The sequence below is a fragment of the Cucumis sativus genome, chromosome 1 (genome assembly GCF_000004075.3).
Source record: "Cucumis sativus cultivar 9930 chromosome 1, Cucumber_9930_V3, whole genome shotgun sequence".
NCBI classification, from domain to species: domain Eukaryota; kingdom Viridiplantae; phylum Streptophyta; class Magnoliopsida; order Cucurbitales; family Cucurbitaceae; genus Cucumis; species Cucumis sativus.
The window spans coordinates 6,518,280-6,533,534 of record NC_026655.2 but is presented as its reverse complement, the minus strand read 5'-3'; the positions used below and the strand labels follow the sequence as shown (position 1 = coordinate 6,533,534).

Below are 15,255 nucleotides of genomic sequence, written 5' to 3'. Positions count from 1 at the left end.
GCCAATCGTCTATTTTATTAAATACTATTGTAGGAATATGGATATGTTTCCTACAATTGCTAAATACAGTAGCTCGAATGCTCCATGGAGATTCATCTGCAAATTCGTTGATTGGCTCAACTCAAGGATGAAGTGGAAAGTTAATAATGACAACTCTTTATCCTTCTGGCATAGCAATTGGAGCACGAAGGGTGTACTAAGCAAATCATTCCCAAGACTATATGCTTTCTCCTCAAAGCAAAATAGTTATGTTAGAGAGATGTAGAATGTCAACAATAAAACATGGGATATACATAGCAGAAGACCTCTTAGAGATAGAGAAGCCTTACAGTGGAGAACTATACAGAGCAGCCTACCTCCTCTCACAGACAACATCCAAAAAGATCCACTGATCTGGATTCCAAGCAACGATGACTCCTTCTCTGTTAAGTCTCTGTTACAAACAAATGCTCAAAATGCTAGAAATTCAAACTTTGCAGCTCTTCTCAAGAAATTATGGAAGTTCAAAGTTCCAAAGAAATGCAAATTCTTCATCTGGACAGCCACATACAATGAAATTTTCACGATGGAAAAGATTCAAAGGAGACTGGAAAATCTTTGTCTCAACCCAAACTAGTGCGTACTTTGTAAGAAAAGCAATGAAACAACCGACCACATATTCCTCCTCTGTCCATACAGCAGAAACATTTGGAACACGACCAAAAATCAATTAAATTATGATCTCATTGATGATAACCTCCCCGTGCTTATAAATTCGATCTGCTCAAACAACATAAAGACACAAAGAGGGGTGATTATCTTCAATCTACTGATTGCCATCATTTGGTCCATTTGGTTGGAAAGAAACACCAAACTATTCAACAACTTATCACACTCATATACCTACCTTTGGAAAAACATCTGCAATCTCACAGCCCAATAGTCTACAAAAACCAAGCTTTTCAATAATTACTCAGCTTCTATAGTTGCACAACACCTCAGTGTTTTTTGCTAGTTTAGTTGTTTGATAGTTTTTGTATGGTTTATAGTTTTGGCTTATCTCTAGCCTTCTCGTAAACTTAATCAATCTCCTCCAAGCTCTATTTTGAATATAATCATTGACGATGCTGAGTATCCTTTTTTAAAAATAAAAAATCTAAATAACTAAATGACAAAGTTAATCTTTATACAAGTCTTCCTAATATAAAATTAACTCTAATTAAATAACTCATATTGTGCCCACTCAGTTGCACTTACTAACTAACCTTCTCAAAACAAACTAAAGGACTCATGCCAAGCCTTTGCATATGATGGAAAAATACCAAGCTTCGCACTGATGCAAGGCTTTCAGTACGACCCTTCTTTATTGCATCTCATAAAACAAAAAGTGAAGATTCCATTGATCATTGCAGCAGTGACCACACACATAATGCGAATTTCTCTATCTTCATTGTTTTTCTAAGATGTTTATGGACATGCCATAACTGTTGAATGTTAAAGCATATTTTAATTGGAATTGAATTACACACAAAATTAAGACATTTGAAAGTTATATATTAAATATATTGATAAGAGTTGGTAAGAGTTATATACACTGTTGAATTAACAATATATATATTGGAATTTAATTTTGACAGGTATTTAATTATGATGTGAAGTTATAGATTTAGAAAATCCTATCAACAGGTTTGGTATTTGTAACGTTGAAGCAACCAAGTGTGAAGAAGAATATACACGAAGAAGAGGGAGTTCAATTTGAACAGTCTTCCAAACAAGTGTTTTCTTCTCTCCAATATTCTTTTGTTGATTATTTATTTGTGAATGTTCATTACATGGTTCCAACACGATAATGAATCTATCACAGTTGAAGTAAATAAAGTACCGTTATCATTAGCTATTTAGCCCATTGAGGATCCAATATTGTTTTTTCTGAGGTTGTTGGTTACGATCAAGTTGCGATGTTTGTCATTTAGAACTTGTGCAAGACCCACTTTTGATCTTCTACCATTTTATTTATCAATGATTTTGTTTTTCTAGCAGGAATCTAGTGTAACAAAAGCTGGTCAATCCACATATCTCAATTAGGATGATACATAACAAGAAAAATGATAAAAAGGAGAAGATTTGACTTTTGATGGACCATATATTTGATAGAAATTTACTTAAATTGATAATAACGTTTCTTAATTTTTTACAGTAACTAAAGAGAAATGTTTATAGTAAAATTCATGAATGAACTCAACAATCCAAATCCTTACATATATAACCCAACTTACCCAAGTAAAGGACTTCCCCCAAATCCTTTTAAAAAGACTGGAAATTGATCCACACCTTTCTTCTTCTTTTGTTTGGTGTCTCTTTCCTTTTTTCTTATTTTTCTTCAAACCCAATGTCATGCCACATGACACATTCAAACACACAGGGGTCCACTATCTCCTTTCCCTAAATTTCCTTTATCACTATTGTTTTTAATTAATTAATTGTTTTTGTCTTTATCATCATGAACGCAACAAGCATTGGCTTGATCTGAGAAATTACCTTTTTTATTTCCCATCTTAAATCCCCAAAGTTAGTTTCTCACACCACATCAGAAAGAAAGCTTAAGGTTGCAAATCGAAAATGGAACCGAGAGGGATTATCAGTCCGAGAAGATCTAAACCCAAAAAGACGCCACCCGCCCATCTTCCTGGCAGCACATCTGCCCCTGAATTAACCATTCAGTCAGAAATTCCCAGTACCACATCCAATCGGCGCACAACTAAATCAGCAAGTCAACCTTCGCCTTCAACCAAGAAAGGCAAAGCAGGTGGGAGTGGCTCTCGTAAGGATGGTTCTGGTTCGGGTTCGAGTCATAAAAAGAATTCTGATTATTCTCCAAATCATTCTCCCAGCCCTGCCAAAACTCGTGATCATCTTCTTCAAAGTCCATTACAACAACTTTCTATTCACGACGGTGAGCTTTTACATATATTACTTCAAGCATTTTTTTTTTTTAAATTCATACATCTACGTTAACACACCAAGTTAGAAAGTTTAGTTTAGATCTCTTATTCATATAACAGCTTCGTAATTATTTCAACTTTTTTTCTGTTTTTAAATTTTTGTTTATTAAAAACAATAAGCATATATAGATATTTGAAAGCAATTTTGTTTGTTTTCAATTTTTCTTCATAATTTTAGAAAGAAGCTTCTTGTTTAAGAAAAACCAAAAAGTTAATTAGTTACCAAATAATGCACCTTTTTTAAAGCTAACTTTAAAAAACAGAAGATAGTGTTACCAAACAAAGCTCTTCATCTTTAGTTTTATGTTTTTGATATTATTTATGTCTGGTTCTTGTCGAACTTTTTAATGTGGTTATTGTAACACTTGAATTAGAGTTAAATACATGAATAACTTAGATCACATCTAAATCATACTGGAGATTACAAGAATACTAAGATTTAGAAAGCCTTAGAAAAAATATAATAGCTGCTAGTTATATTAATAAGCTGCATTTTTTATGACTAAGAACTCTAAAAGTGTGTTTGACTTTGAGGAATCCTAAGTTGGGTGATGTTCTTGAATTTCTTTTTACTTAATTGTGAGTAGAACCAATGTTTAGCCGTCGGCTAAACTTTTTTAGTTTTAGAACTTAGTGTGGATTATATTAATCCTGGTAAAGAAATCGTTGTAAGAAAACAAAGATAACCTTTCAAAAACGAAAAATTAAATTTGTTTTGTGTCCATTTTGTGCGTATGGTCTTATTTTTGAAAATGATGTTCATTCACACAATTTCTTATTTTCATATTTCTTACTCAAAATTTGTTTATCAAGCTTCTATCTTGGTCATCCTTTTTATAACTCTTGATTTGATCAATGCAATTTCTTTTGAATCTGGATTATGTGTGGTGATGGTAAAGATGTGTTAACACACCTGCTATATCTTTGTGCAGTATTTTGTTTAAAAGAATTCCATATTTCATATGCAAACATTAAATTCTTAACCAATTTTATTGAAAATGTTCTGTAGTGAACGATGTTGCGAATAACGTCCATCAATCAAGATCGATACACAAAACAGTGAGTTCAGATACAATTATTGAACAACAACATAATTCTGAAAGCAATGCTGCAACAATGTTATTTAAAATTTACGGGGTGATTGCATCTCATCGTCAAGGAAACACATCCATTAAATCTTACTTTAAAAACCTCAAGGCATTATGGGATGAAGCTGCAGCTTCTTCAATCCACACTAATTCCCCTCAATCTTCATCCAATAATACAACTGTGGAGCAGAGTGGGCTCATGGAAAGAGAAAAACTAATGCAATTTCTTTTGGGACTAAACGATTCTTATTCCTCACTTTGCTCCCAAATCCTTCTTGAGAGGCCATCTCCAACGGTGGACCAAGCTTATTCTCTCATAATTCTAGAAGAAAAAACTAGGAAATCCAAAATGGCCAAAAAGAATATTATGTAGTAATGATCAAAATAAACATGTTGCCTTGTTCATCAACAATGGTGATGATAATGCTTATTTTTTTCTTTTTTCTTCTTTTGGTTGAATTGTATTCTTATGTGTTTCATCATTCCTCCTCCGTTGTTTGAGCTTTTTCTCTAGATCCTCCAGAATATCAATACTTGTAAACTCTTGGTATATTTTAATGCATCACTTTTGGGTTTCAGGTATGTTGAAATGGTCTGATCCCTCTCTCTAGTATCCGATTAAAAATAACAATTAGCTTCATTTATTAATTTAATTAGTGTTTTATTGAGGAGAAGAAGAATATATAATAAAGGTTTATTCAAACATGAAAAAAAATGTTACACTTAATTAGTTACAATCTAAGAGCTAGTCCTAATGGAAGTTCGGGTCGAAGTCCTGGAGCACATGAGTTAATCTAGCCAAATTGTTCTGATTAGAGACTAAGCTAACTATTAAAAACAAAAATCATATATATGTTTGGTAAATTATTTTGTTTTCTGGATTGAAAAGTAAAATATATTTTAAAAATCTCATGGCATTATGGAATGAAGCAGCTTCTTCAACCTGTACTAATTCGCCTCTGCAGTCTTCCTTTACTATTGCACTTGTGGAGAAAATTGAGCGCATAAAAAGAACATAAACTAATGCTACTTCTCTGGGACTAAACGATTTTTATTCCTCACTTTGCTCCCAATTCCTCCTTAAGCCATCTCAAATGGTGGACGAAGCTTATTTTACAAAAATTAGAGAAGAAAGAAGAAGGAAATCCAACACTTAGAAAAAAAAAAAATGCAAATTTAAGTACTAATGAAAAACATTTGGTTTCATTTCTTCAAAAGCAACCTTTTAACAATTGTGATACTAATGCATTTTTTTCTTCTTTTTTTATAGATTACATCCTTATATGTTTTATCGTTTCTCCTTTCACATTTGAGTCCACAAGCAATGCCTTTAAATAAACAAAGAGTACACCCTTTGCGCTCAATAAGAAAGCTTTCCTCTAACCTATCCCTGCTTGTATTGTTTGTTCTCAAGTTTCTCTCTATCTCCTTTGTACCATCTGATTTCATCAGTACAATGCTTTTGGATGATGAACTTAGTTGAGATGCCTACGTGAGTCTACACACTCCACAAGCTTAGTTATTTGTTTTCAGAAAAAACAAGAAAGTGTCAACTTGATTGAAGTCTTCTGGTGCATTTTTTTAATCCCTACCTCTAGTACCTTGTTAAAAGAAAAACAATTTACTTATTTCACTTTATTTGTTTGTTTGTTTAGGGTCTTATCAAGATTAACTTGAGGAGAAAAAAAAAATGTATATTGTCCAAGCTATATAAGAATATTAAATGTAACATAAGTATCGAATACAACAAAAAAAAGCACATTAAAAATATATTGAATAGGGGGAATTCTTTATTGCACGTTAGGTGAGAGTATGGGAATGGGCTGATGATCACTTTGTGAAAAGAATAATTTAGTGGACCTTAGGTGAGAATTAAATTTCATTTGTATCATTATCATTTTAATAATTTGGTTTTTTCTTATTGTCTATTCACATTCTCGTCGATCAATAATCACTGTGGGTCATCCAAGTCTTTGTTAATATCTCCCACTTTTTTTTTCTTAAATGTAATGTTGCGATTTTCTATGTTTCTCACATCCAAAGTTTTTAATATTTATTTTAATTAGAGGGATTTTTAGGATGTCTTATTTTTTAATAAAAGTTATTATTGATAGATCAAATCGCAAATATTGAACTATCACTAATAGATCAAAAAAGTCTATCAATACATTTTGGTATATTTACAATTTTTTAAACAACTTAATTATTATTTCTAAAATTGCTATAAAAAGGAAAAAACAAGATCTACCCACATATGTCTATGCTTCATCTAAAACTTAAGACACAACTTCTTTTTTCAACAAAGATGTAAGTTGAATTTGTTGGAGAGGTAGAAAAAGAATGGTTGACTTCAAAGTCGTCTCTTTTTATACTAATTAATTTAAGGATATTATACATTTCCTCTCAATAATTTTTTTTTTGGTCATTTTCTATGTTGCATTACTTTGATTTTTTTTACTCAGTCATTCATGTTCTCACTTTCAATTTGATATTATTATGTCTAAAGACTTTTTAAATATAAAAAACAGTTGATTTATCCTTGGAAAAAAAAGGTTTAATTTAAAGAATATACAGAAAATATGAGAGAGATTGAATTGTTTGGTTTAGGGAAAAAAAGAACAAATTTTGTTGGAGACAGTCTCTAATTGCCGTTTCATTTTTAAATAAAAAGAAATACAAAAAGTAAGAATTAAAAGGCAAAAAGGAAAAAAGGAAAAAAAGTTAAAAGCAAGAGAAGAAAAAATAATAATAATAAAAGGAGGGCATTAATGACATTTAAACCACCAATAATTGTGTGTATATATATAGTACAAGGAGGAAGGATAAGAGTCATCATTAATAGCTATCATCCTTTATACATATATAATTATATATAAATAGTTGTCATGATCCCTAGTTTTCACTAAAAAACACGTGCTATCAGTTGTTGTCATCGATAGTAGCTATTAATAATAGCTTTTATCAATGATAATTGTTCAAAGCGAAAACTTGACATTTTAAAAAATCTACTAGTCGACTAGTCAACATTTGTTATTTCAAACATTTTATCTTTGTTTCTATATTTGTAATTAATTTTTTAGATTGTGTTATTTGTCATAAATTTTCTAATTGTAAAGAGTAAGAGGTTTAAGGATAATAACCAATTTTGTATAATGACATTTAAAAAAATGAAAATATAGCAAAGTCTATCGATCATAGAATTTTATTGCTGATTTATTAGTGATATATAGATGATCATGGATATGGTCTACCACTGCTAAAAATGGGTTTTAATGTCAGTTTGAAATTGACTTTATAGAGGTACAATGTCGGTTGAAAACTAACATTGAAGATCGTGTTATTAAAGGTTTTCAATGTTGGTTTTCTTTAATGTCGGTTTCAAACCGACATTATACATGATCAACATTTCAATGCTAGCTACCTTGATTGGGTTAGTAGTTCTAATATTACTAGCAGAATTCCTTAATATAACGAGGGGTGTTAAATAATTTATAAAAGCCATTACAACTCTTTTCTATTCACGACGGTGAGCTTTTACATCTATTACTTCCAACTCTTTTTTTTTCTTTTTTTTTCTCCTATATTTATGCATCCAACTCATCCATTCTTCTATGTTCAATTACAGTTGTGTATGTTCAATTATACGTAAGCTCCATATTTAATTCTTTTCACCCGCTTCAGATGTTATGTAAACTACTCTCCTGGCCTTACCTAATAATACAAACACCCATCCATCACTTCCACTTTTTCCTTTATATAATAGTAATATCGTTAATCTTATTATTATTATATTTATATAATTAATATAAAGACCAACTTATATTTCGAGCATAGATTAATGATAGGTTACTACAAAAAAAAAAAAAAAAAAAAAAAAAAAAAAAAAGACAAACGGTAAAAATCACGTACCATGATAGTTGCAATTATAGCTTTAAATTTTCAAAATAAAAGGTTAATCTCTCAAATTTATTCAAAATTTAAAATTGGACCCCAATTGTACTTATATTGTATTGATTACATAGGTTTGAGGATTTCATATTTATCATTTATAAGCACCGACAGATTTAGTATAGGCCCAGGGGGGCTCGAGCCCCCACAACTTTATTGTTTTTATATAACATGTATAAACAAAACCAATTAATACTTAAATCGGTTGAGAATTAATGGTTTAGAGAATCTTTTTTTTTTTAGAATATAATGAAAGATATGAATATTCTTTGGGATCTTTCTTTGGGGGTCATGAACCTAACATCTCAATATTGCTCTCATCGCCAAGAAGGAGAAATGCTTGGAGACATCTGTCTGCGGACTCATCAGTCTTACAACTGTCTTATACAAGCTCATTGCTAAAGTTATTGCTGAAAGAATCAAATCTACCCTTCCAGATACTATATCAGAAAACCAAACGACATTTGTTAGAGGAAGACATAGAATAGACATCATTTTGATTGCTAATGAGGCGGTGGACTACGCTTGAAAATCATGAAAGTCAAGATTGACATAGAGAAGACTTTCATTAAAATCAATTGGAATTTCATTGATTCTATGCTATCATGAAAATCGGTTTTCCTCCAAATGGGAGAAAATGGATCAAATTTTGTGTTTCAAGTGTGTAGTACTCTATTTTGATTAACGACAGGCCTAGAGGTAAAATTCAACCCACAACGAGAAATTCGGCAAGGGGATCCCATTTCCCCTTTCATCTTTGTCCTTGGGATGGATTGCCTTAGCATTCTTCTTAAATTCCTAGAGGCACAAAACAAAATCAAGGGAGTTAGATTCAATCGGGATCAAAATCTCACTCATATCTCTTATTTGTTGATGACATTTTACTGTTTATGAAAGATGATGATGAATCAATTGAGAATATGAGATACGCCATTCGTCTTTTTGAACTTGCATTAGGCCTCAATATAAATCTTAGCAAGTCCACCATTTTCCCTATCAACTCTGATTTCGAAAGAACTAACAGCGTGGCAGCAAAATGGGGAATATTCCAAAATTCTTTGCCATACGATACTTGGGAGTTCCATCAGGGGCAAGCCACTATCAAAAAAATTCTAGGCTGAGACTATTGATAAAATACACAAGAAAGTGAATAATTGGAAATATTCTTGTGTCTCCAAGGGTGGTAAAATTACCTTATAAGTGCTATACTTTCTAGCATTCCAAATAATCATTTATCTATGTTCAAAGCTCTCATTTCTATATGTAGAGATATTGAGAAAATCTAGACGAACTTTCTTTGGAGAAACTCCAAAAAAAAGAAAAACATCCACCTCATAAGATGGCCGATCATTACTTTTCCCATAAATAAAGGTGGGCTCGACACCAATTTAGTCTCAAACACAAACTTTGCCTTCTTGTGTAAATGGTTGGGGTCCTGTGGAGGTTTCTTGAGGAAAAGGATCCTCTTTGGAAACGCATAATATTAGCTAAATATGAACAATCTTTTATGGTCGATATTCCTACAAAAGGTAAATACAGTAGCTTAAAAGCCCCCTGAAGATCTATCATTAAAGGTATTGAATCGTTCCTTCCTCAAATTAACTGAAAAATCAAGGGTGGTGATTCCCAATCTTTTGGCAGTTTTTTGCATGAAAATATTCCTCTTTCTTTACACAATCCATGGCTATATACTCTCACTACTATAAAATGGGACTCTATCAAAGATATATGGAACATTGAAAATTCGAAATTGGACCCTTTTTCCTAGAAGACCATTGAGAAGTGTGGAGACACAACTCTGGAATGAGATGAAAATCACGTGATTTCTAATGGCCAGAACCATCCTATCTAGAACTTGAATTCTAATGGCAGCTTTACGATTGCCTCCATTCAACAGGCTTTACATAACAGTAATCAAGCTGATCTAAACAACTCAAATCAGTAGATTTATCAAAATCTTTGAAAGTCGACTATCCCAAAAAAATGCAAATTCTTTATTTGGTTCCTCCTTCTGAATGTATCAACACAACTGAAATTTTACAAAGCAGACTTTCATTATGGAGCTTGAAACCATCCTGGTGTGTTATGTCCAAAAAGCCGATGAAGATAGAAAAATCATCTTTTTATCCCTTGCCCACTTGCAAATGATATTTGGAAAAAAGTTGGTTATCTGATTAATCATTCCTTCATATTTTAGAACATTGTCTCCCTTTGCAAAAGTATAGGCAGATCAAAGGTGAAAACAAAGAAGCAAATTATCATCTTGAACGCAATAGCTGTCACCCTTTGGTCCATATGGAATGAAAGAAATAAGAAGATTTTTAATGATGTAAAAAACTCCCCTCTGATTTGGGAAGACATTCAAGCTCTTATCGGTTTTTAGACCAGTCGTTCTCCTCTCTTTAGAAACTACTCGACTAGTAGCATTGCTGTAAATTTAACTGCTTTTTAATTCTAACTTGTGGGTCTATTGGGCTTCTCTCTAGTCTTTTTTGTACTTTCCGAGCTTCTTGTACTTTTGTCTCTTATATATCAATGAATAGGAAATGATGAGGGTGCTAAAGGGGTGTTCCTCTAGTAGAGATATCGTGGTATAATTACTAACCATTGTATATTTTTTTTAAAGAAAGAATGTAACATCTCTTTTTTTTTCAAAAAAAAATAATTATTTTTTTCAAAATAAATATATATTAAAAAAATACGTTGGGTCAGGTGCACTCAGACATCTTATTAGATAGACATTTCCTTGACACCCTAGTCACACGAAGAAAAAAAAGAAAGATTCACAGGGATGGGAGTGTACAAAATTTTAATTAATATATGAACATATGTGTGTATATATATATATGGTGGAGATTATTGATAGAAGGCAACTATGTGGGTGTGGTGACAACTGAAATTGTACAGAAAATTAATGATGAGTACACCATTAAATTACAATTGCCTATTTGAACATAACAGTTCAATTCTTTTATTAGTCTCATAAATTCATATGTCCAATCATAGCTGTCTATTTCTCTCTTAAAAATAATATATATATAGTTGTCATTGTGTTATTTAATTCAAAAATAGAAAATTAATTATCAATAGTTCACACCACAAGTCAACATTAGCATATTATCCTTAATACAATATCCATTAAAAAAACACATGAAACAAGAGCTTAACTAGCAATATCTAAACAGCTAATGTATACAATATTTTGAGTCCAATTAAATAAACATCCTATATATGCAGCTCATAAATATACATTCTATTGATCTTCCTTATTTAAATATATGAGTGAAATAATATTTTGAGTTTGTCAATAAATATAATTGTATTTGATATTTGCTCATGTCGTCCCACGTTGTGATGTATTTTATTTATAAAACAACATTTAAATGAAAAAAAAAAAAAACAGTACTCCATATATTATCAAAAACGTAACCATTGTTTGATGTCTCTAGCTAGCTTCCATAAGATCTGAAAGATAGGAAGAGTGGGAGGACGCCGATATGGGAAGCTCAGCGTTGACTTCCGACGATCCTATTTCTTATTTTCCTTCTTCTTCTCCTTCACAAACCTCTGTTGCCGACACTGTGGTGATCAATATAATCGACGGACAAGGTAGAATATGAGGATTTCATTTCTAGAAACTCTATGTTCATATATATCCCTTCATAGTTCTGTTGTTAATTTCATGCACTTTTCCTTAAGTTTACATCCCCTCTCCCTAACATTATCACATTGCAAACTCTCCAATCATTAGCAAAAGAAAATTTCTAATAAAATATAAATTTGTGGAATAGATTTAAAAATGGCAACTAGATTCAAAGTATTAGTATATATAACAACATTTTTTAAAATTTTTTAAAATTTCAAATATATGTAAAATCTATCAATGATAGACCATGTTGTAAATATTGGTTATTAATGTTTTATTCATGTATCTACTACAACTTTGATATTATAAGTTGAGACTTAAATTATTGTTGACTTAAGTTAATGTTTAAACTTTAAATTTCTTTGTTTTTTTTTTTTTTTTTTTGTTGGTATTACGGATTGTTTGTTTGTAGGTGCATCAATGGAGAGTAAAGAAAACATTAAAAATGCTGTTAAGTTACATGAAGCTGCTTTAAAGGGTGATTGGGAAGCTGCCAATAATATATTTAAAAAAGATTCATCATGGATCACTAAGAAGATAACTATAAGAGAGAATACGGCACTCCATATTGCTGCTGCTGGAAAGCATATTTCTTTTGTTGAAAAGTTGGTTAAACTTTACTCTTCAAATGGCTTTGACTTAGCTATAAAAAATAGAGATGGACGTACTGCCCTTGCTTATGCTGCTGTATCAGGAATTGTAAGGATCGCTGAAACAATTGTTGACAATGATCACAAGCTTCGAGATCCTGTTGATGATGCTCATCTTAAATATGTTCCACTTCTTAGTTCTGTATTTTACAAACTCAAAGACATGGCTTCTTATCTTTTCTCTCAGACTAATTTTAATGATCTACAAACTAATCAGCAACTTGATCTTCTCTTAGCTACAGTGGACAGTGATTACTATGGTTTTACTTCCAAATCCCTTATTTGATATATAACAATAATCTTTAACTAATACTATATATTCAATGTTCTTACTCTTCATTTCTTTTGTTGTAGATATAGCATTAGATATTCTGAAAAAGAAACCTGATTTAGCAAAGGAGAGGGTGGGAGGAACTGGTGAAACAGCTTTGCATTTACTATCTAGAAAGCCAAATGCAATTGGTAGCAGCAACAAGCTTTGCTTCTGGAAAAAATATATAAACTCTCGTAATTAAATACATATCCAATATCATTGATTTCTCATTAGTTATATGATTTTATATATGTTTATGTGATTTAATTAATTTTGTAGGCTTCAATAGGATTTACAAAACAACTGTAATGCAGACATTAGCCCATCAAGTTGTTGAAAGTCTATGGAATTTTGTGGTTGAGGACCTCTCGACACTCGAACTACACAAGTTGATATTAACTCCCTCAAATTTATTGCTCGATGCAGCAAGCGTTGGAAATGTGGAGTTCTTGATAATACTCATTCGGTCCTATCCCGATTTGTTATGGATGGCTAACAAGGACAACAAAACCATATTTCACGTAGCGGTTGAAAATCGACAAGGAAATGTGTTTAGTCTTATGCATGAGATAGGAGGGGTGAAGAATTACCTTGCCAATGGTTACAATGAAAAGAATGATTGTAACATTCTACACTTAGCTGGAAAGTTGGCATCTCCATATCACCTAAACAAAGTAGTGTCTGGGAAAGCTCTGCAAATGCAATACGAGTTACGGTGGTTTAAGGTACGCCATTCTTTGACGCATACATTTAATTTAATGTATTTTTTAAAAAAATATATATTTGGGAGCATTATTTTGAAATGTTGTTCTTTAACTTAATTCAAGGAAGTGGAGAAAATCGTTATCCCATCTTATTATGAAATGAAGATGAAAAACGAGCATGATGATAGACTAACACCTCGTGAACTCTTCACAAAAGAGCACAAACACCTACTGAAAGAAGGGGAAGAGTGGATGAAAAACACTGCAAACTCGTGCATGCTGGTGGCAGCTTTAATAGCCACGGTTGTTTTCGCGGCGGCATTCACGGTTCCAGGAGGCAACGATGATAAAGACGGCATTCCTATTTTCCAAAAGAATCAGGTATTTACAGTGTTCGTCATATCTGATGTTGCAGCTCTGGTGATGTCTACGACTTCTATACTCACATTTTTATCAATTTTGACGGCGCGCTATGCGGAAGAAGATTTTTTGATATGGTTGCCAAGCAAGTTATTAATTGGGTTAATGACACTATTTATTTCTATAGCTTGCATGATGGTGGCTTTCAGTGCAACCTTCTTTATTGCGTATCATAAAACAACGGTGAAAATTCCATTGATCGTTGGAGCAGTAATCATCCTTCCAATTGCCTGTTTTTGTGTGTTTCACTTTAAATTGTTTGTGGATACAATGCGGTCAACATATTGGGTTCGATTTTATTTGAGAACAAACAAGAAAAGGCTATTTTAGTGCAATTACATGAATACAGAACTATCTAGCTAGCTATGTTGTTTTAATATGTTTATGATTCATGACATGATTTTTGAAAGTTAAGAACCTGTTTTCGTTCAAATGAGCTTCACACAAAATTAAAGACATTTTAAAATATAAATTAATTGAAGAAAGTTGACAAGAGTTAGATATTTGTACAAAAGTTGAAGAAAATAGGAAAATAAGAGAATATTTCATTCTTTTGTTGATTTACATTTTGATATTAATAATTTGTACAAAAGTAAAACATAATCAATTTTTTTAAAAGAATTACTAAAGTAGAGAGTCAGTGGACGTACCTAAATATCTCAATTAGATTGACACATCCTTAATATCATCATCACGTCTCGATAAAGGATACATCAATGAAATACGCGCAATCCAAATTAAGAGTTCAAACAGATATCAAACAGGGGCTAGAGGAAATCCTTCCAACGGAGAGTTTTACATAATGCAATAAAAGTAAATTCAATATCAAGTATGAAATTTGTTTAGTTGGCAAAAGATTTTATTAAAAGAACAACCAAAATTTTAAAAAGAAAAGATGTGGCTTCCATCGAATAATTTGATGACTCTTTCGTCTCATGTTTTCAATTTCTTAATTTGGTAGAAATATTCGACTTATTGATAACACACTTCCCAATTTTTCACATTAACTAAAAAGAAATGCAATAGTAAAATTCATGAATGAGTTCAACAATCTAAATTCTTACATACCCAACTTACAAAGCAAAAGACTTCTGAAAACCTTTAAATAAAAGGCTAAATTATTTTTTAAAAAATGTTCTAGAAATTTATATTGAAAAGGGTGGTTTGGGCAGCAGATACAAACTTCTCCTTCTTGTGCAAATGGCTAGGGAGATTCCATGCTGATCGAAGCCGATCTCCTCTAGAAAAAAATTATTACTGTTAAATATAATCAGTCTTTCATTGAAGAGTTGTCTACATATGGAAAATATAGTCCTTTGAAAGCACCTTGAAGAAATATTATCAAAGCTAAGGTGTCGACTAGTGTAATGCCCAAATCAAATGGACGGTAAATAATGGTGAAAATCTCTCCTTATGGAAAGGAAATTGGTGTGAGATTAGTCCCTTAGATACAGACATAAAACCAAGACTATTTGCCTTATCTACCATCCGAAATGGCTCTGTAA

At 31.8% G+C, this 15,255-nt stretch overlaps 2 protein-coding genes across 2 annotated transcripts; both read left to right on the top strand.

The window, feature by feature from the left end:
• The first annotated feature begins 2,388 nt into the window (after positions 1 to 2,388).
• LOC101211799 lies at positions 2,389 to 4,651 on the top strand. The gene is made up of 2 exons (XM_004154112.3): positions 2,389 to 2,932; positions 3,991 to 4,651. Exons 1-2 carry the CDS (start codon positions 2,599 to 2,601, stop codon positions 4,440 to 4,442), a joined length of 786 nt encoding a protein of 261 aa, XP_004154160.1. The 5' UTR covers positions 2,389 to 2,598; the 3' UTR covers positions 4,443 to 4,651.
• A 6,730-nt stretch (positions 4,652 to 11,381) lies between these two features.
• LOC101205777 (ankyrin repeat-containing protein ITN1) lies at positions 11,382 to 14,159 on the top strand. The gene is made up of 5 exons (XM_011650113.2): positions 11,382 to 11,626; positions 12,076 to 12,573; positions 12,668 to 12,820; positions 12,906 to 13,351; positions 13,454 to 14,159. Exons 1-5 carry the CDS (start codon positions 11,515 to 11,517, stop codon positions 14,078 to 14,080), a joined length of 1,836 nt encoding a protein of 611 aa, XP_011648415.2. The 5' UTR covers positions 11,382 to 11,514; the 3' UTR covers positions 14,081 to 14,159.
• Positions 14,160 to 15,255: the final 1,096 nt, after the last annotated feature.